This window comes from Haliaeetus leucocephalus, unplaced genomic scaffold (genome assembly GCF_000737465.1).
Source record: "Haliaeetus leucocephalus isolate CR32 unplaced genomic scaffold, Haliaeetus_leucocephalus-4.0 Scaffold587, whole genome shotgun sequence".
Lineage (NCBI taxonomy): Eukaryota > Metazoa > Chordata > Aves > Accipitriformes > Accipitridae > Haliaeetus > Haliaeetus leucocephalus.
In genome coordinates, this window is record NW_010973023.1 from 1,911,063 (window position 1) to 1,933,893 (window position 22,831).

The 22,831-nt window shown below is 40.4% G+C and overlaps 1 protein-coding gene across 2 annotated transcripts in view; it reads left to right on the forward strand.

The window, feature by feature from the left end:
* TRAF3IP1 (TNF receptor-associated factor 3 interacting protein 1) overlaps positions 1-20,412 on the forward strand; it is a 45,123-nt gene extending 24,711 nt beyond the window's left edge. For both annotated transcript variants that reach the window (XM_010577912.1, XM_010577913.1), the window contains 7 exons: positions 3,467-3,554; positions 4,332-4,415; positions 5,064-5,184; positions 5,335-5,371; positions 6,203-6,279; positions 17,097-17,320; positions 20,046-20,412. In XM_010577912.1, coding sequence (XP_010576214.1) covers positions 3,467-3,554; positions 4,332-4,415; positions 5,064-5,184; positions 5,335-5,371; positions 6,203-6,279; positions 17,097-17,320; positions 20,046-20,211 — 797 coding nt within the window. In that variant the 3' untranslated portion in view covers positions 20,212-20,412. The remainder of the gene's footprint in view (positions 1-3,466; positions 3,555-4,331; positions 4,416-5,063; positions 5,185-5,334; positions 5,372-6,202; positions 6,280-17,096; positions 17,321-20,045) is intronic.
* Positions 20,413-22,831: the final 2,419 nt, after the last annotated feature.

A 22,831-nucleotide genomic window follows, 5' to 3' on the forward strand; every position in this document is an offset into this window, starting at 1 on the left:
GCATCCTAGAAATCACAGTCCTTACAAGATGCTTAGGCGCTGTCTTGTTTGCTTATGTAGCGGGTCCATGATACTGTTTGGTTGGTTAATTGTGCATTAAGATATTTACTCCAGCTAACTGTAGTGGAAAGTAGGTTTTGAAACTGCTTGAAAATCACAGTTGCTGTCCTTCTGCAACTCCAAACCTACCTTTGGAGTAGGTTAGTTGGAGGGGAGCTGAAGATAGTTCTTTCACAAGGTTTCCAAAGGTTTAGGGGGTACTTGGGGCTACTCAAAAAGAAGTATTACATTCTATGCACTGCTTTGGAATTTCCTCTGGACCTTTAATTTTTATATTTGTGGACTGTGTAAACTTACTTTGAAGGGTGAGCAGTCCCTGTGCTTTCCTAGTTCAAAATAGATTGGCATGGCTTTGGCTCTCAAATCTGTTGTACAAATTTATACAATTCACCTTTTACACATCTCATTTAACTTTCAGGAGTGTCTACTCAGATATTCTATCATGACAAACATTTTGATCCTCCATTGTCTTTTGACTTTTAAAAAAAGTTTCATTTCTGATGAGTGTGTTCACCTTAGTGACCAGAACATTGATGTCATTAGCACAGAAGTGCAATTTTGTTGGAAACGCTCCCTAATGTGTTTGTCCCTATTCTCCCAGCCCCAGTAGTAGTTCCCAAGCAAGAAGCTGGCTGTAGTTCTTGTGTGCTTCATGCCTAACTTGGTCAGATTCTTACTAAAGAATTTATATAACTTATCTGAAAAATCAAAGGATTTGTTATCTCCAGGTGAATTTGCCAGTGACTCAGGAACATTATAGTGCCAAAAAACCAGCACTGACCATACCAATGATAGTTAAAAACTTCTATTAGAAAAAACAGTGCTTTTTGATAAATAAAGCACTTCTCTGGTTTAGTGCTTTTTTTCCTTCTATGCTATGTATTAAAGAATTTTTAAACAGTAACAAAACATAGTTTAGTTGTGTTTGAATGCTTTGAGTAGACTTTATCCAAGTAGTTTCTGTTTAAAAGAATACCAAAAAGCCATCTATGAAAGTGTTTTGTCCTTTGGGTTAAGTGTTTTTTAAAAAAAAAAAACCAAAACAGTTTATGAGCATTTTATGGGTTCTAACTTGCAAATAAGCAGAGACTGTGGGGAACTTTTTGCAATATATTCTGAGTAGTTTTTGCAACAACCAGATTAATAAAACATACATTTTCCATTTTTCTTAATGTCAGTACATGACTTTGTTTCCCTCCTTCTATTACCTATTGCATTTGTGGCTTCTGTTTATATTAAAAGTGAAAGCGATCCACAAAACCTTTCTTCAAATAACTGGATAATTGGGCCAGTAATAGAGAGTGAATCTGGAAATCTCCTAGGAATCTGGTATATGTGAGGTCCCTGAAGCATCTCGGTTTGCTCTGTGCAGGTGTCACAGCACTGTGCTGTTATACAGTCACTGCTCTGTCTCCACTGGTGCTATGGGGCTGGGATGAACCAGGGACGTGAGGTTTTAGAGATGCTCCAAAAGCTAAATTTCTTTAGCAGGCTGCCCTCCTTGCTTAATGGTAGCTGTTTCTGTGAAAACAAAAATAGTGGTTCTTGCAGGCATTGTTTCCTGGGAGCTGGGTGTATAGAGAAGCAAGGGAGGACTGTACATGCTTCCCACAAACCTGCAGAAACCTGCTGTGCCAAAGGTCAGTGATGGCTTTCCAGTATGAGAAGTGAAGCTGTGCTATTAACAGACTGAATGTAACACAAAAAAAAATTAAAAATCCGGGATGTGCTCATGCCTCTTCCCAAGCCTGTCTGCATAAAGGCTGCCAAAGAGTTCTTTGTTCGGTCTGACTTACCCAGGGTACATGCGGTCACCAGTGGGCTGTCTCAGCTCCTGTGATTGCATGTGCAGGCTACAAGCAGAGCCTTTATGCAATATCAAATACTCTATTAAGGAGCAGACCTCTGTTTTTTATTTCTCTGTCCTTTTGTGATCTCCATCATGTGGGAAAATGCCTTCTGCTGTGTGGAAGGGGAATTTTGAAATCCCTATCACATCCATTAGGCAGAGTTGCTAAATTAGGTACCCAGGGAAGCACAAGAAGCTTGTGGTACGGCCAGCAACAGAGCACAACTTTCTGACTCAGGCCTGGCTCGGTCTTAACATAAGGACCACTCCAGCTTGTGTCCCAATGACCATAGGATTGGCTGATGCACGGTGGTTGTTCCTGTACCAGTAGGGCTGAGGGAAAACTTAACTGCTCAGTAGTTTTAAATGAGAAGATCCTACCTCCAAAATGGCTTTTCAGAGAATATGCACAGACCTATTAGGGAAGTGGAATGCAGTAGACTCTGGGAAAGAACTTGCATTTCTTTGCCTAAACTTGGGCTTGTAAAAGCCCAGCTGCCTTGGCCTTTTTTCTTTCAATGGTGCCATTTGTTGGTGATTTCAGAGCAGAAGGACACTTAAGTGGACAATACTGTTAGAGGAGTACTGGCATTACATGGAAGAAATACTTACCAACAGATTGTTCATCTGAGCAAGCTTTCTAGATGGAATCCAAGAACATTGAAAGCTTTTTACCTCCCAAAATTATTAGTAGAAACACTAAAGCAGAAAGCGGTGAATGATGTCTATAATCCTGTGCAGTCAGATTGTCAAGGCAAAGATGTCATTTATCTTGTTCTGTGCCATTACAGAGAATGGTTTAACCTGAGCTTGGCAGGTGGGGGTTCGTGCTGTTAACTGCACTGAACTGGTCAGAGTAACTTGGTGGGAAACCCATCAGCTGGGAAGGATTGGTTAAAGTGGTTCTATGCGATTTAAATTTCAAATGGGGTCAGCCCTATGGAGAGCATAACTATGGTTGGATTACAGAAGAAGCCCTCATCGTTGAATTGTAGAATCCTCATTGTTGAAAGGGATGGACAGATGGAGGTCAGCCAGTCCAACCCCCTGCTCAAATCTGGGTCAACTAAGAATATCAGTAGAGTAAAATATGAAGTTAAGGTAAACAAAAGAAAGGTTTAAACAAAACCACAGCATAGAGAATATAGAGGGTTTTATTACAGCTTTTCCTCTTATGATTTTGTATAATGAGCAACTTGAAGTATTGCAAATGTTACCATGCAACTATGGAAGAATTGAGTGAGGTGATGTCATTTTCACAGGAGAGAATTTCACAATATTAAGAAACAAATAAAAAATAAGGAAATCTTAAATGTTTTTTCAGTGTCCATTTTGAATTATGAATGCTCCGAGATGTTTAAAAAGTGGAAATTCACAAGATATTTAAGTTTATATAAGCTTATAGAACTTTATTTCTAATTTTAAAAGTTTGTCACGTGATGTATTTCATGAGCACACATTCAAATATAGTGCTGATAAGATTAAAAATACTGTTGTAAGAAAAGTTAATTTGCCTTGCCAGCTAAGCCAAAATTATATGTTTGTTTTGTTTAATAGAAGTAGTGGATAATATGGCTCCTGAAAAGCATGCAGTATCTGAAAATGGTGAAGTACCTAATGATCTTCCACCTCAGCCTATCCAAAGGTTTGTTTCTATGCTTTATTCTGTTTGAATTGAACTATGACATGTCTGGAGGTAATACAGTCAGTCTGTTCAAAAACAGCAAGGAAGCTTGGAGCAGTATGTTTCTGCTAGTGGTATCGAATAATAAATATTATCCCACATATGGTTTGCCTTTATTCACTTTCATTTCCTTCTACAAAGAAAACTGTAACATTGTGAAGTGTTTTGGACTTATTTTCTTAATCCATAAAGTGCTTGGGTGTAATGTTATTATAATATGAGGGATGTGTGGAGAGTCTAATGAGAAGAACATTGCATTACGTACATGCATTTCATAAGTACGTAAGGTGTTCATAAATAAGGTGTTACGGATAAGGTGATCTTGCCTTTTAAATCCCAATTTACTTTTTCTTTGCCCAGCAGAGGCTTGTGTAATTGTTTCACTTGCAAAAATCATTTTTTTCTGTTTACATTGCAGTGTGTACTGTTAATGCTAAATTTGTTGTTAACGGTAAATAACTGTGCTGTATACAGGCTGCTTTTTTAGTGAGACAAATCAAGAGGTGGTTTTACACAGAACCATAGGGTTTTTGTTTTGGGACACGTTTTCTAGATTTTCCTAGACTCCTACTAGGATAGCAAGTATTGTGATATTGGATTGTATATTGGGGATGTTTTCAGTGTTGTTAGGCTTTGGCTAGTTTACTCAGCTCATGTGTGGGTACATGTCTGTTCCTTTGGAGGATACGTGAGGCTTCCTTTGACAGTATAAATGAAAAAACCTCTTTGTTATTGCAGACGTATTCCTCGTCCTAGCAGTGCAAGACCAGCACCACCCCGCGTAAAACGTCAAGAAAGCACAGAGGTCTTACTTCCAGAAAGGTAAGGAATATGGAAGATACAGAGCAGATGTTTCTAGCTCTTGTGCCACACAAGATCTTCTTGGATCTTCTGTGCCTCACCTGCTGCTGAACAGCTTTAGGATGGATCACCTCAGTGCTCCTTGTTTCAGACAGGAAAATTCAAGCCTGCTTTATTTGTTTTATTGTTTCTGCAAATCCAGTGCATTATCTAAATGTTGTGGTTGGTAGTCACATCTGGAAGTCCAAAAATATGATTTAATTTTTTTGCCCTTGGGAACTCTGAAACAGATAACCCTAGAATGTCAACCTAAACTACTGCTAGAAGAGAACTGTAAAACATGCAGTGAATATCCCATGTTCAAAAAAGGCTGAAACAGCCATTTGGAACTATGGACAAAATGGCTTACTTGATCTCTGATAAGTGCCAGTCACCGAAGTAGTGTGTTTAGAAGGAAAATATATGTTCTTTTGCGAGGGAACGATGGCTGACTGTTTTCAGAGTTGGGCAGTGAATGGAAATGACAGAATTTGATGTGCTTTTAGTTGGTTGGTGCTGCTTTACTTTATGGGAGGAAAGGAGGGTACTGCTGTCTCTTCTATTGTGGATAGATCTCAATAAGTTTGGACAGATCTTAATAGGTTTTCATTTTCTTTGTGTCTTTTACAGGAGTGGTAGCGGTAAAACAGTCTCAAACGTGATCATAGACCAGCAGATTTCTGATGATGATGATGACCAGTTTGTGGTGGAGGCAGCACTGCTGCCACCAGAAATGCCAAATACAGAAATGGTCTGTTCGTGTTGCAAATCATAGAACCTTTTTCCATACTTTGTTTGTAACTTAGTTGTTTAAGTAGCTTCTAGCTGAATATTTTTGAATAGTTGTATATTATAGCAATGCCAACTTTTTGCAACTAAAGCTGTCTTCCTGCATGTGTAGGAACCAGAAGTGGAGCTGGTTGAGGATCAAAAGCATGGTACGTTTGCTTTTACATATGTGTGTATATATATATATATATAAAATAAAACCATGGCTTTAAACCAAATGCTGAACACTTAAAATGCTGAATAAAGCAGCAAAACACTTCCTGAGGGTAGGAGCTTGCAACTTTTGCAAGAAAACCAGAAATTATTTATCAAACAGTCTTGTTTACTTGTGCAGCTGGATTTGCAACTGATGTTAACTACAGATTTTCTATGTGTATTTAATGTCAGCAGCATTTAAAATTCTGCATAAAACTCATAAATTAATGTTTCTAACTGTGTCAGGTACAGTTTATCTGCTCTGAGATATGAGATGGGATTGGCTGTTCAAGGCAAGTTACAAAAAAAGCTTTTAGAAAAATTGATGGACTCGCTCTTAACATTTATGCTTACTTTTGACCTCAGATCTATTATTCAGGGGCTTCTGTTATGGTTACACTGGATGTGATTTAGGCAGATATACTTACTTGCATCCAAAAATGTGTTGCAAAGGAATATGTATCTATATACCTGTCGTGCAGTTCTTGAATTCTTCCAAAAGACACGTGCAAAGGAAAAGCCTTTGTGTTAATACAGCTCAAGGACCCGGTTCTGTACCAAGGGTCATTCAGTAGGTGATACTGATGATACAGTTTGCTTTAGAGGACATTGGAGAAAATAGATCAAATAACAAATACCTTGTATCTCAGTAATTAAAATACATAATAGAATGCTGTTCATGTTGCTTTAAAAATTAAGCAGTTGGCTTTGATTTTATTGTCTGAATGTTTAAAGCAATATTTTAGTGCCAACCAATGCTGAGAAATATACTGATTTTTCAACAGGTGGGCTTGTAAAAAGAATCCTAGAAACAAAGAAAGATTATGAAGCATCACAGAAATTAGCAAAGACAACAGAGAGGGTAAGATGGTAATGGCCTTCAAAGAACTGTGAATATTAAATATAGTAATCGTGACCTTTTTCTCTGCCTTAAACATTTGTGTTTTTTTTTTTTTCCCCATTTATGATCAAGCTTTCCTCCCTGATGTGTTATGCTGCTTTTTTCCTCTGTTATTCTGTCAGATATTGTTACCTTCTCTGTGTAGCGCTCTCTCACCTTTAATTTTTGTGGTTTGGGGTTTTCAGTATTTCAGTACAATTTTTCAGGGAGCCTTCTTTAGCCTATTCTTTTGTTTTCCAGAACAAAGTCTGCTGATTTCAGCCTTGCCCTAGATGTAGTAGGGCACACTGTACATTTGTACAGCTGCACCATTATTGTTTCAATCTTACTTGTCCTCTGGGCATTTGAAGAGCAGTATCTATTGCCCAGCAGTCATTATCATTGTCTAAAAAAAAAAAGGGATCTCTGGTGCAGTTAACCATATAAAGTATTTTTGTTTCACCAAATGTTTGCCTAGTAACGTCCTAGCATATCCCAGCATTCAGGTCTGAATCTATGAAGTGATTTTATTTGATTTTTTTCCCACGATCAGTAGTTGGGAAAGGGAAGGTAGTTTTTGTTTTTGCTGGGTGGGTTTTTTTGTTGGTTTTTTGTTGTTTTGATCATTACAAAGGGTCTACAAAGGATCTAGCATTGATCACAAACCAAAAGCAGAAGTTTGAACCCCCCTGATTTCAGTGTTAGAACTGGAGAGCTCTTGCTTTTTCAGCCTTGCAAAGCTCGTGTTACAGGAAGCAGCAAAAGACAGAACATTTAGATGGACTTTTCTGATCCATTGGCCTTTTGGAAAGTTTCTAAATCACTAAGCTAGTTTGATGTGCTGGTGAGGAGGCACTGAGGAGTGCATTGCAGAGTGCTGTTATAAAAATACAGACAGGTACGTAATGTTTTGGAAAGGCGAGTGCTTCTCATGAACTCTTAAATCTTCAATTCCAATCACATCATCTGGTTGTTTTTTTTTAATGTTAATTCAGTATTGTAGGTTTTTGCTACCTATATTCTTTTTCAGGAATGAGCTATAGTTTGGCATGCTGTTTTAAGATGCTGCAACTCAGACCTCAAGAGTCCAGCTTTTCACAGAGCATCAAGCTCTTTCAAATAGCCATTTGAAATCAGTAGTGACTTTTGAAGCTTTGACCACTTGACTGCTTCTTTTGGCTTTATCAGCTGTAGTAATTTGTCAATGAGTAATGATATTATGATAGGTTATGAGCAAAGTGTACAGCAGAAAAAAAATGCCTCTGAGGGACTAAAACCATGGTAGACAGTAGACTGTTTTAAAAACCTGTTCTTATCTAGAACCTGTATGACTTTATAATCACCTCTACAATCTGCAGCAAAAGTGACACAGTGTTAACTTGTAGGCTTGGATTTGGGAGGGTAAAATCAACAATTCTCTCCTCTTAACTAGAGATACTCCCATATGCTTTCATGTCCAGTGGTAATGGGTTATGCTGCCACACAGTCCAGCCTTTTCATTTCTTCTGCAGCAGGTTGAGAAAGTTGGAATGGCAGATCAGACCCTTGGGGGAGTATCTCCCCATCTGAAGTTTGGGACTATCCGAGATCCAGGCCTGCTTGGCTGGAAGAAAAATTCCTTTCACATATTGCAAGGGCTGAGATTATAGAAGGAAATGAATTCTTAAAATAGGAAAACACCTTTTGTTTTCCTGTTCATAATCTGTTATGAATAGTGACAGCTTCATCCAACTTGCTAAATTATATACCGTTTATTATAAATGCGCAGCTTGTGGTGTCTGTGTACTGATCATTGGAACACTGCTGGCTATTTCTAAAGAACATGTCTGATGTGAAAATTTGCCTGCTTGAATAAGTTCTGTCTTTATTTTGGAGAAAAGAAGGGTTAAAAGTTGATACTGCTGTGTTTATGTGGTAGCTCTAAAGCTCATTATTGGAGTGCATGTTGAGCTGGCACTCTTGTGAGACAAGAGATCCAGCTGTTCCTGTTCCTGGTTTTGTAACTAGGTGGTGCTGTTGAATCATCAGTCTCGAGACTAAGTTTTGGTAGTCGTTAGTTTAATATCTTCTGCCAGTACGTAATTGTGCTGTAGGCTGTACTGTTTGGTCTTGTGTCCTGTCAGCTCTAACACTGGACATAGAAAGGGACAATGGGGGAGGGTTTACAAAACCGCATGGATTTCATGCTCGGGAAGCTTCCTCTGGTGTTTGTGCTAAATTTTCTGCGTTTTTTTTCTGAATAAGAGTAACTAACTAACTAAAACAATTCCCTTTTAACCCCTTAGATTTTTTTTAATGCATGTGGACAATTGTGTCCTTCTACAACAACCGTTTAGTCCAGTTGCCCATTTTCAGTCTCTAAAACATTCATTCAGTCCTTGTTTGTCTTTTGTTGCATCTTTTGAAGCACTGATCTATGTTAGCAGCACTGATAATAGACAACTAATTCTGGAAAAAAACGTGCTGACTTCCTAGTCCATCACGTGAAAACTTGCATACAACACTAAGCTCCTGGAATATCATCTGATCTCATATTCAAGCAGCTGGCTGCTACTGCAGTACGTTTCTTTGCTGCTACTGCTTTTCAAATTATGTTGTTGAAGTCGTTGCAATCCAGAGAGGAGAAGCGTAGTTTTCCTGACAGCAGAGGAAAAAATGATTAAAAATGCTCGGAGTCAGTGACTGGGACTTGACAGATGTAGTTCAGAAAACATGAGCTGGAGACATTACTGAATCCTGGGAATATATTTTAGAGGTTAGAGACACTGTGACGCAGGAGACAGTAAAAGTAAAAAATATATTTCCAACGTGGCATTGCCTCTGGGAATATTTCACGGACCAGATATACACGGAGTAGCAGGCAGGGGTCTGGCACGCTCGTGTCGCCCTAGCATCATGAGCCCGTCTCATGTCTGAGGGGTGTTCCTAACATCATGAGGAAAGCAGTGGCAGCAAGATTTTTTTCTTGTGAGACTGCAGACCAGCAGTTTTTGGAGGAATAGTTACTGGTCTGTGGAATCTCTTCAGAGGGAGGCAGCAAAAGTAATTAAAAAGAAGGAAGAGTTGCAAGTGGTTTATTCCTGCCAAGTGGTCTAGGCAGGCAAGTGGAACCACGTCCTGTTGTGTTGATGGGACTGTGAGAATGGGTCAATGAACTCTGCTCAGTGTGCTGTGTTCAAATGGCCGTAGGTTTTGTGCCAGGTCTAGCTCTGCAGTCTGCTGGGAAGCAGTATCAGTCTGGGATTTGACCATTTCTCCCCAGACTGTCAGCTCTTTTATTTAATTTGTTTTCCATCAAACTCTCCAGAAGAAATATCTTCTACATCAGTATGCAACTGTATTCCAAAACGTATTATGCATTGGAGAGTAAAATGTAATTGTACTCCTGTATTTTGGAGTAAGGTAACCAAAAGTCCAGTGAAAATTTGGAGGAATACTTGCTTTGGGAAATTATGTATGACGAAGTGAAGGTTATCCTTGTGTCCGTCAGTAAGAATGTTCATCTTCCCTCGTTTTGTTAAACTATTCAATAAATACAAAATAAATGAAATATTTTCCCAGTTACATTCATTAGTCTTTAAAGCATTGTTCTTCTGCCCGTTGGGAAACTGAATGGATTAAAAAATATGTTTGTAGTCTGAGTGCTGGAACTTTTGGCTAATACTTAGCAAAAAAATGATCAATGTATCTACCTGATTTATTGTGGATTAATCACCTAGAAATTAGGCGGAGTTGGTGAATTAATACTTAATCCAAATGTAACACTGGTGAACTCTTGGGGATGTTTTACACCTTTACTTCTAACTGCTGATTGCTGAGGACCATTTATTTGTGTTAAAAACATTCCTCTGAAACCTTTTATGTGCTGTATTTTGCAAACATGCATTTGCTTTTTAAGAAGTTTTAATAAAGAAAAAGAAGAGAAAAGGAAAGAGAGCTGGGGCTTTCATCATCTAGGTTTTGCATGTGCAGAAACTTAAAATAATATACACAATTTTCAGGTCAAACAAAGAGGTCATTCTGGAAATACACAAGATTTTTGCTGCCTTGATTAGCTGTGTTCAGCCTAACAAATTCCTAAAAAGACTTCCTAAATGTATTTGTTTAGAATCTAACCCTCTAATGTTAAACAGAGAAAGAAACAGATGTTACATTTTGTATTCCACTTCATTTATTTGATGTGTGGAAAATGTAGGCAGGTTATTAAATAGTTGAAGCAAGTGGGATCACAGAATTTCCATCTTTGCACTACCAAATACAGTCCATGGGCTTCAGAAAAGAAGCAACTTTGAGGTTTCTGTGAGGAACAAGTGATACTAAGTCGCTTAGCACCTGGATAATATTAACTTTAATTACCAATGTTATAAATTAAATATGTACTTCTAAGCTTAGAACAAATACAATCATTGCTGATTCTGTTTGTTTAAAGTTCTTCAGGTCATTGATTTTTACATTAACCCATCAGCTGCACGACATTGGGTGTCCCCTCCAGTCAGTGCAATTAGTAATGTGTCATGTTAACCAGATGTATGCATATGTCCCACCATTTAAGTGTTTTGAAGAGGCTCACCATTCAAGACCACAGCTTCTCAGCATCCTGCCAGCTTAATATATCATAAGAAATGCTGCCAGTAAAATTTAATAGGAGTTACCTGCAGAAGGGCTTTCATCTTTGTGTGACAGCTCTGTTCATGACGGTGTGATGTTAATGCAGTGATCTGAATAAAGCTGCAGTGAGAAACTTTTAGTGCAAGCATACAATTCCTCAAACATAAGAACTGTACCCAGCAGTCTGGTTAATTACAAGCACCACAGGAGCTTAAATTGAATGAGTGTGTGCTTGAGTGTCCTTGTTGCACTACTACCCACTCTCAGAAACAAAAACCCTGTGGTCCCCATGTAATTGTGTTACAAGCTGTGAACACAGGAACAGGATTTTTGTCACTCTTGTGATATTCCTGGTACCATGGCTCCTTTGCTGTGGCCTATGCACACAAAAACACAAAATGTTCTCTCCTGTGGGTACGGTATAAATACAACATGAGACAGCAGATGGATATGTTAAACAGAAAGGATATATAAAAGTGCAGTGAGACAGCTGTGATTTCCATCCCTAGGAGAGGATGCCGTGCATCAGCTGTGTAGCAGCAGTGTGTTGTAAGACACAGTACAGGTGACTCACATATTTCAAGAAGCTTATCAGTGGATTTGGCTGGGGCATAGACTGGTGTGAAAGCAGTTGTTTAACACAAGGAACAGGTTTATTGCAAATTCTTTTTGAACAGTAAAGAGGCTGCTTTTTCAAGAGAAAGGGGGTTGTGGACCCAGAGTTTCAGGAGTTGAGCAGAAAAGGAAAGCTGGGCAGGACTGGCACCCAATATGCCATTATGGTTGAATTAATACTATCTGCTATCGTTAATTACCACTAGAGTTGTCTGTTGGCATGTGTGTGGTCAGACCAGACTCACAGGATTCTGCTTAGCGTGCTGAATACTGCACCAAATACGTGAGGTTTTATGTACTGACTTCTCCCCAACATGGACTGAATGTGAAGGAAAACAGACTGGCTCTGGGGGCTGAGGCGGGGTGTTTATGTACGTCTGAAAAGTCCAGCTTTAGAGGTATCAAATATGAACTGGGGGGAAAAAAACCACCACCACCCCACGCCCCCCCCCCAAAAAAGAAAAAAAAGCCCCCTTTAAAGAGCTATCCTTTTATTTTTCTTTTGGTACCTTCCAACTCAGAAGCAGGTCAGACTAGCTCTGGAAAATCTAATGGTAAAGAACATTGTGTCTCCGATTCCTTGGCCTGTTACTGAACTCGGTACCTGGCATAAGCAGAAATAGCATCCTGTTCGTTTGAAATGATTTAACATTTACTGTTTTCCCTGTGTTTCTGTGAAAGAGTTTCTTATGGTGATCCCTAGTGGATAGTTACAATCTACTTAAAATGCAGACTCTGTAAAAACCAGGAAAAGAAAACACCCTTTATGATCAAAAAATATTTTGTACAATTAAAAAAACCTACCTTGTTGTTTTTGCATTGAATGTATCAAAATTACTTGTCCAAAATGAAGTTTCTGTCCTGTCCTATAGAAACAGGGAGGGGGGAAATGGTATAGCTCAATAAAAGTATGATTACTTGGGTCTGTTTTCATAATGGGACATAATACAATAGTTAAAAGGGGCTGTAGAAACTATTAAGTACTTGATGGATGTTTGTTCTAATCTGATTCATATTTAAAAACTGTTAATTAAAAAAATGGAAACAAAGGAGAAGCTATATAAAAGTGAGCAAGTACTGTTTCTAGAAATAAACTTTTCAAACAGTAGGGAAAAAAAAAATCTTATCGCCTCTTTAGCTTAGTAGATGTCAGGCACTTCAAAGGCCCTCAACAGCCCAGCTATAGGAAATGGATGTCTTGTGAATGATCCATTTTTAGGGAGCTGTGCACAATGCAATATTTATACTAATTGCTTTAGCAAGGGTAAATTAAACACAAGTAAATTCTGGTGGTTTCTGGAGCCCTGTTGATAATTTCCCCTTTATTGATGAAAAAGAAAATTCCTGCTTTTTAATTTCTCAGGTCCCTGCATCTGAGTCCATGTTGTGTTCTGTTCACATTGAGGTAATGGGAAAGGCAGACTTTTTCTCAGGAATCCAAAATAAACATTTATCTTGGTGCCTTATGAAAAACACGAAGGAAAGGAAGCGTGTTGGGCCTACAGAAGTGATATAGGCTTTTATATGGGGATAATTTATTGATTCTTGGGCTTTTGTGAAAGGAGAGTTCATTGAGGTGTAGGGCCTAATTAAATAGACTGGAACAATTCTGATTCTGGCATTTTTCTTAAAACTGAATATATCCTGTTACATGTTTGTGCAAAATGAGCAAAGGTGGCATTCAGGACTCTTACCACCCACGTTGCCTGTTGTAATAAACCATCTGCCATAATTCATAGTGATTTAAAAGAGTGTCCCACGTAGATTTTAACCCATAACCGTAACTATGAAACTGAGAACAGACACTATGGCTTTCCCCACCCCCTGCCCCTTAATTACTTATAATCAGCAATAGCTGGCAAAGCTTGGGTGCTCCATGGTGATAATTCTCTGTCCTGAGCTCAGCTTTCTGTAGACTGCAGGAAATGTAACATGGTATCTTGGTAGTACAGGTGTTAGTGAAATAATAGAAAGAATTGCTGGTTATTTTTTAACTTGTGTGAGGAGGGACACTGCTGTGCCAGTTGAGCTACTGCACCTTCAGGTGTTGGGAAATTTTTCTTGGGAGCTTGAAATTTAAGTGCTTCTCCTTTAGAGAGATATGCTAAAAAAAAACTCTTGCAGGTTCTTACACCACTTCAGTATCATATAGTATGTATTTCAAAGACACAGGGGTTTTAACAAGCCTATTGATGTACCTGTTTAAGTCTAAATAGTATTTCATGGATTTTTAGTGGTAGTATGTTTCAGTACTTGAAATTACTTCGGGTGGGATAATATTTTATCCTTTTTATGTCAGTTTTGAAGAATTGTACTACACAAAGAGTATGCTGAAGTTACAGGGACACTAAAATTATTTTTTAGTATTTACTGATACACTTTAAGGGCATCTTCCTGATTCATAGAAAATATTCCATGGTGTTTTATTTCCACTTGAGCTTTTCAAGCAGATGTGTATTTTAGCATGAAATATTTCAAATTGTTAGCTGGATCTGTGTTTTAAAGTATACCATTCTGGTTTGCTGAATTGTGGGATTTTAACTTCTTTTTCATTTTTTATTTTCATACCATACTTGCTGGTGTTGAGAAGTGTGGCTGCTTGGACTGTCTAGGTATCAGGGAGGTCACACCAGCATTACAAGAACATAAAACATTGAACTCCACATTTGGAAAATAAAAACGAAGCATTCTTCAGGTTTTCATACACTCAACTGTATCCTCAGATAATGGGCTGGCTGAGTCTTCTCGCTTTTGAGATAGTTGTATTTGAAACAAATTCCTTCTCTCTTGACGGTGGCTTCTTATAATGGATGGCAGGGAGGAAAGTGGTAAGGGCTTGGTGCACTTAGGAGGAGAGGAAAAACAAGGCAATGAGACTTCTTCTTGGAAAGCTGTTGGATCTGATGCAACTCTGCTGCTGAACTGAAGGTGATTGTCTTTATAGGTAACTTGCCAATGACACGTGGAAAGTATGGTACCATGGATTAAGCCTTCCCTATGGCTTTGGTAGAGCACAATGTGTAGCAAGGACTAGGAAAACAGAATTAGAATAGAGCGCAAAGAGTTCTGAAACACTGTAAGAGTGCAGATCTGTTCATACATCTTTGCTAGCTGCAGCAAGGAGAGAAACTTTTGTCAACCTGAGATGTGTGCTTAGCCCTAGTAAATGGCTGGTGTGCAGGACCCTGTCCTGTGATCTATGCCTTCAGGGGCACCTGGGCAAAAGCTTTCTTCTCTGGGGACCTGCAAGATCAACAGGGAGAGAAGCTGGATGACATTGATGGGAACACTGTTGGCCATTGTGCTCAGAGGTTGGCCAAGGAGGGAAGCCAGGAGAGAAGATCTGCTCAACCCTAAGCGGCTGTGCTCAGAACGGGGGTGCTCACCAGCTCTCAGGGGATGAAATGGGGCAAGAAGCAGCGCTTTCATCTTTGCGTCGTAAAGGATAGCAAACACATGGATGGCTCCAGAAAGTATCTAAATAATGTGTTTTATGTAATGTAGTATAATGAAACACCTGCTTCTGTGAGAGAGGTATGGGTCGAGTGAGAAGGAATTAAGATGAGTGTTATTTTTAACAGTTTAGCCAGCACTCACGAATTGACTTAGGAAGCAAAGGTCACAAGTTCAGCAGCATTTGTCACTTCAGCCCAGTTCCTAATTAAACGACTTCAACATTATAAAATTGCAGTAAACTCAGAAGTCCCACAGTTTTCATGTACCGCGTGTGTGGTAAAACACAAGCATCAGACGTAAATAAATCCCAGCCTTCAAATCTTTAGAAGTATTTTTCTAAAATATATATATATACATATCTGAGTTCATCAGTAAGCCAAGGGCTGCTGAAATGTGTTTGGCAGTAGTCCCTGCTGCCTCCAAACGCAGCTGAACAAACAGCCCACAGCTCGCACAGGAAGACAGGCCAATTGGGTAGGAGGGCAAGAGGGGACAGCGTGGTAGATTTGGTGTCCCAGTATGAGAGAGAAGCACACTGCCACCTCTGTGTTTATATAGCCGCTAGGAAATGTGCTTAGGAATTGGTTGATTCTGTGGTTGGGGTGGTAGAGAAAGACGTTTCTAGTTTTCCGGCATACATTAAATGACCAAAATGACTTTAAATAAACTTTACTTAAAGCTTTGTGTGTCTTAAAGGAAAACTCAGTTTGGGAATTCGACCTGTAGGGCTCTTGGAAAGAAAGAAAAATTAGGTTGTTCTTCTTGATGGGGGAGAAAAAACACAACGGGCTTTTCTTTAAAGGTGATTGTTGTTTTCAGGGAAGGCTTTCCTGGAATAAGATTATTATGGTGTGTTAGTAATGTGGCATCACTTTGCTCTTTTTATGGCATCCTTTTTCTCTTCATGACTTTGCCACTTTAGCAAACATTTTCTCTGTATTTAACTTGCAGTAAGCTAGGAGGCTTCAGGAGATTGACCACAGAGACTCTGCTGGCTGCACATGAGGGAAGTGTGCACAAGACCAAATTATTTTTGAGTAGTGGAGTTTATTGAGGCCACATCTGCAGCCTGCATGATTTTACAACCACTGTTAACAGAAGTACAAGGCATGGAATAACCGCCGTCTATTTTAGCTGTGCAGTGTGAAGTGCTATTATTAGGACGAGCATTAGGAGCTGGAAATCCAGATAGAGACAGTGGAGGGAGAGAAGCGTCTTGAAAGGACCAGTTTGGAGAACTAGGAGGAGGCTGTGCCCTTCAGCATCCACTGTAGCTCCCAAGTAGCAGCAAAACACTGTGGCAAGCAGGTCCAATGAATGTTTATGGTGCAGTAGCCTGTAACATCATAAGCGGGGGTGCTTCTGCTTCTCCAAATTACTGCCTTTCAGATTTCATAATCATCTTCGCCCAGACTTTAACATGACCTTTTTTTCAGTGTCGTTACGCACTGTGACTTGCAGCAGTATTGAGTAAATGCCAATCCACCAAGTCCTGGTGCAGGGCTCTGGAGTGACACAGTGACAGCCCAGCCTTGCCCCATAGAGTGCGCAGGGGGAGGATGGATGGATGTGTGATTTACACAGTGAATGCCAGTGGCAGCAGCAGATTGATAACAGAAGTGTTGTTGAGTATGACATGGCTGCTGAGAGATTCTGTTTGATGATGCCACATTAAGCCGCAGAGATTTCCCTTTCAATATATAGAAATAGGTTGAGGTAAACCATGACTGAATGTGAAGCAGGTTTTCCCCCTGCTACACGCACTGCTTTGGGAAAGATCATGTCGAGAATGAGAACATCAGTGAGATCATTTATAGGATCAAATACTAACTTTACTTTTGTGCACTTGTGATCTGGAAAGCACTTTAATATTGCTGATGCCATTGCACAGTTTTGTAGCAGTCCTCTGTAGCAGTGGTGACTTGGATACAGCATGCTTTCTGCTCATCTATTTCTAGACTATTGCTTCATTTCTTCTCTTTCATTGCAGATTGTCAAAAACATTTCTCCAGATACTTCACAGTTAGCAGTCTCTAAAACATTCTTCATTCAACACCTCATGTGCAACAACCGTTTTCCCTAGCTTTGATGCTTTCCTTCTTATTCATCCTTTCTGTTAGGAGAAGCCCTTTATATCAGAAGCAGCTAGGAAGAAAGAGAGAGACTTGGTAGCCAAAGAAATTGAGAAGTTTCAGGTCTCTATTCAGACTCTGTGCCGGAGTGCCCTTACGCTTGGCAGGATCATGGATTACATTCAAGAAGATATGGATGCCATGAAGAATGAGTTGCAGATGTGGCGGCATGAGAACAGACAGCATGCAGAAGCTCTACAGAAAGAACAAAGGTGAGTGTGGTCAAGGAAAGTTTGATTTATCTCTCGAGACAAATTTCTGTTTTTAGGAGAGGGGAGAGTTCTACTCGTTTTTTCAAAGCAAATTTGTCATCAGTCATGTTTGTGGTTTGGGGATATTTTTTTGCAGTCTGAATTGTTTTTTGAAGTGTTAAAGTCTTAATGTCTTTTCAGCTCAATTTCACACGATGTATGTGACAGCAGAGATGCAAATGCTTGTGCGATATGAGAGGGCTTGATTTGTTTCTTCTCACAAATACATAAGGAGCAATGGGAGAAGAGCTTAGTAAACAAAGTAGTTTTTGAATTGGGACTAGGAGTGGGTTCCTGAATAACAACCTGCTCTCTTTGTGCCATTGAATTCAGCGTGTTCTGCAGTGGTGTTAATAAGTTGTTATTTGTGCAAGATTAAAAAACAACATTAGAATGCCAGAGAGTGAAGGTGACATGCATAATAGAAACAAGGAGGTCAAGCCTAGAAACAGTTTCTTTGACCTTACTTGTCTCACCAATGTGTCCTTATGCTCCTTGAAAACAGAACGTCCCTTCTAGGTGTGTGTCCTCTGATCTTAAACATGAACTACATAGTGATCTTCTTGGATTCACAATCAGCCTAGATAGATTTGCTGCTCCCTGAATCGATGTGCTTCATTCATGCAGAAGCAAGTATGGGTGGTATTCTTAGCTAAGTCCTATCTTGGTAGGTAGCAATGTGTTAAATGTTGGAAATTTACAGCTGCTGGCTTAGTCCACTGGCTGGGGTGGGAATTAGGGCTTTGGTTCACATATAAAGTGTAATGATGTTAATTCCTTGCACTTACATAGCACCTTCTATCCCAAAACCTTGACAGGCTTTAAAACTGTGGTTGGCCTTGGAATGCACCAGCCCTGCAAAGAGAAAGGAAATGGTGTTTGGCTTTATTTTACGGTTGGAGAAACTGAGGCATTGACTCACTGGCCTTTGCACCACACCTAGTGACAGGGAGCAAGTCTCAGGTCTTTCTCCAGGCATGTGCTTACTCAGTGGATCCACTTTGGCCTTGCCAAACAAGGCGTTTATACTTCGGCTGCTTTCCCAGCACAGTGACTGTACATGCTTTGCTGTCCCCTGCGTTCCCAGGCAAAGTGTACTGGGGACAAGACTGTCTTCTTGACATTGGTGTGGAAGGAGAGGGGGAGTGGGCAGAAGGAACTGCCCAGCTGAATTTGTTTGCAGATTTATGTGAAACCAAGCTTTACAATGGCCAGCTGTTTCGTCCAAGACTGCAGGCAGGCTAGCATCCCTTCAGCTGAGCCAGTCGGTTCCCTTTCATGAGCCAAGACTGTCGCAGCATATCCCTGCACTGCATAAAGCTTCGTATGAGATCTTAATCAGATCAGTGTAGCGCTAAGGCATGTCCAATCCTTCAGGAAAGAATTACAGAGTATCAGACATGAAGAAGACAATGCTTCCCATATGTACTGGAATTTGGATGCATGTCTTTGTTTTCTTTGCTTCTGTGAAAGACAATTGAAGGATCCCGTTGGGGAAATGTTAGTGCAATTTCTGGCGATGCTTTTTGTGATTTATGCTAATGGGGTAGAGAGGAGGGGAAAACTAAATGGTTTTGAGATGCGGACTTTAGCTAATGAGTCCTCAAAGTGACTGGGTAATTCAGAATGACAGCAGGCAAGTTTAGGCTGTCATTTCCCTGGCTGTTCAGTGTTCCTGAAGACCAGCAAAACATTACAGAAGGGGGCACATTTGTTTTAAAGCCAAACAGCTCCATTCACTTCAGATGCATCAGTGTACTTGTGGTTTATTAGCATAGGATTTATTAAATTTCCTATTAGTGTGAGATTGCCTGCCCTTGTCAGCAGCTAGTGATGGGTCAGTTCATATACCTTGCTTCTTCTCAGATGTCTACCTGCTGCAGCTTGGTGCTGCTGGCAGCTGCTGATGTCTTGCTGCTGGCTTTCTGGGTTATTGTAGGAAATAGCTGGTAGCAGGCCAGCAACCTCCACAGCAGCTGTATTTGTCCCTCTCTGCCATGTGCTTCTTTCCTTTAAGCTCCTGTGATGAGGCCCACAGGGATGGCTGTTACCATGTGTATCATGGTAGGACTCAGGGGCCCCTGTAAAACGTGGGTGTCCTTAGAATCACAGAATGGTTTCTATCAGAGGGGACCTTTAAAGATCACCTAGTCCAACCCCCCTGCCACAGGCAGGGACACCTTCCACTAGACCAGGTTGCTCAAAGCCCCATCCAACCTGACCTTGAACACTTCCAGGGATGGGGCATCCACAACATCTCTGGTCCTTTTTGGGTTATATCCCACAGAGTCCAGTGCTGCTTCATCCCTGAGCCAGGTGGTTGCAGCTTTTGGCTGGGTAAAATGAAAGAAGTGCTTGACGTATGCCCAGTGTGGGGTGAAATAACTGCAAAGCAGTTTTTAGCAGAATTTTAGCAGAAAGCAGGATTTTAGCAGAAAACTGGATTAGCCAAGAAGTGACTGTGTACTGCTGAATTGTGGGTGATCTCTCTTGAACAGTATTCTACTCTGTCCATGTTGTTAGCTTTGCTTTTGTGCTGCTTATTCTAAACTTTCTTTCACGAAGGGTGGGCGCAACTTAAATTCTTTGCAAACTTTCAGGTATTGAATGTACTTTCTTGGAGGCTTGAGTAACCCGAAGCAGCATAATGTTTCCAATAACATTACTCTCTTTGTGTCTCTTTCAGCATCACAGACAGTGCTGTAGAACCGTTAAAAGCTGATCTGGCTGAACTGGAACAGTTGATTAAAGACCAGCAAGACAAGATCTGTGCTGTAAAAGCTAATATTTTAAAGAACGAAGAAAAAATCCGGAGAATGGTTCTTAGCATAAACTTGTCTTCAAGAAGGTGAAGAAGGGGGGAAAAAAAGCAGCCTTGGGACTGACTGACATTCCTAACAAATAAAAACAAAATAGCAGAGAAAACTAAGATATGCCTTGTTTAGTTATAAAATATTTAGGGACCAGAAGCCTAAAAATTATATAAAATCCATTATTGCATTGATCTTTAGATGTTGCTATTACCCAGGATAAAATGATACTCATTTGAATGCTCAAGTTGCAGAGCTATTAAAATAACTTCTTTGTTTAGATGTGAACTTCTGTTACTCACTCACCAGGTCTTCATAGCCCTCTTTCCCTCCCTGGCCTGTTCAGCACAGTTTCTGAGCCACTTCCCTCTACATCTTCTTCTCCTCATTTCCAGAGGTTACTTTTGAACATGCTATCATGAAAAATGGGTATTAGATACTTCTTTTGCACCTTTAAAAAAATGTTCCAAGCTCCTGCAGGTTAGAAGGTTCCTGAATCCTGTTTGTTATTAACAGGGAGAATTATCTACAAAACAATGCCACAAGATCAGGAAGTAAAGCCTTGTGTAACTTGCAGTTCTTTGCACCCTTACAGAGGTGATGTCATGTTTTCAGAGCATTCAGGAATCTTATTAGGAACAACTGAAAATGCAATATGAGCATCACCATGTAAGGGAGCAGAAGTATTTTATCTGCACAGGTGTTAATTCCATTTTTATTGCATATGTTCATTTGGAAAGGATTAATTTAAGTACCTGTTTCCTCCCAAATGCATGTTCCTGTAGCTTTTTGTATGTGAATAATTCCACTGATTTTTTTAGTTAACTGCAGATGTCTGCACTGTTTTCCTAATGACCTCCTGAGTGTACTGCATGTTAGAGTCCAGCTTTACTTACTCCGAAATCTGCAAAGCGTATTAGGGTAGAAGCAACTATATGACACTGCACTGAGCACAGAAGGCTTTAGTCCCCTGCAAGGCTGTTCTCTCAAGATTTTTGTAATGTGCGAGCACATCTTCTCCTCCCATGTTGTTTGGATTGTGTATGAAGTGCTAGCGTCTTTGTTTTTCCTTGTTTGATTGGCAAATCTGTGGGTTTGTGGTTTTTTTTTTTCTTGCTTTCTTTTTCTGGTATCTGGACCTTGAAAAATCTACCAAATGGATCATCACCAAATAGCGTGAGTATTTAGTATGTTAAATACAGACATTTTAAAGGGAAGGATGCTTTGCTGCATGGGGTTTTGGTGGGGGTGGAGAGAAAGTAGGGGACGTGTGAAGGAAGGAATAGGAGAAATACTCTGATCTGTTCTTAACAGCATATGACACTATGGTTTTTGCTTTTGCATTTTTGAATTGTCACTTCCATGTTTTTATTTCGATACATGAACTTAAATGGTGAAGCAATATTGTGGGTAGGGTCCAGAGAGGCAGGACTCCTGCAGTGACCCAGCCCTGCGTTACCACCCTCTCCTACCGTGCATGGCTTCTCACCCAGGGTTGGAGCCTGTCCGCTGCATCCTGGGTCTCATCACACGAAGGAAAAGTGGTTCAGGATGTCCACCAGAATCCCTGGAGCCCAGAACTGATGGTGAAAGCCTGCGTGGTCAATATATAACTTCAGAGTGGTTTGAATGCTCCCTCCCTTCTCCCTTTAAATACTTGCATCGAAAAACATGGGGTTTGGTCAGATTGCTCAGACCCCTGCTTAGATGGTGATTGACCCTGTGAGCCCCTGGTCCCTCAGTGCTTCTGTTGCCACTGCTAGAAGCCACCCTTTAAAAGCACAGAGAGATTTGTTACCAGTCCTCCAGCCCTTGTCACCTCCTTGGTGCCTCTCCCATCCTTCTTCTGCACCCACAGACAAGACCAGCGTGCTGCTGCTAGAGCACGAGGCTGGCGGGAAAGCAGTAAGAGGAGACTAGTAGCAGGGTATTTCAGGTGTTCTCCAGGGACATGAAGTGATTTCAGCTCAGCTCTGGGTTAAAGAGGTTTTAAATCATGACTTTTCTTTTCCCTCAGCTACTCCATTTCACCAAGTTCTCTTCACCAGACACTCGCTCCTCGTCTTCCCCCTGCTGACGGGCACTGCCTGCTCTTTGCGTGGTGACATGACCCATGCGTTCATCTGTCCTTGCATTAGAAGTCACTGCCCCCTGAGGTGGCGTGGAAAGCCTAGGGCTCATGTAAACCTGGGGCTTGGAGGCACTGATTTGGTTCCTGGGAGACCTTAGGAATGACTTCTTGCATCTTTATCCACCCGTTTTATTATGCTTTCTGCATCAAATATCACTTTAAACAAGAATCAGTTAGTGTTAGGGTTTAATGACGTCTAATGTCTCCCACTGTCTTAGCTGGCTCTCTGTCTAGCTTTGCTTTGTTTTCCAGTATGACAGAACAAAGCTATTGCCTTGGAGCTGAGGCTCGGTTTAATTTTAAAGGCAGGTTGAGGATGCAGCACCAAAAAAGCAAATAAACAGCTGTGCCACACAAAGGGAAAAGGAGCTTCTCTGCAAATGGATAGAGAAGAAATGTCTGTGTGTGCACATCTGCCTGCGTCTCTTGCACACGATGCCTTGCCTGTGCCTTGGGCTTGTGTTTCAGCTTGTGGGTGGTTCATTAGCAAGGGGAGCTTTGCTAGTGTGGTGGTTTGGGGTTTAAAACCCT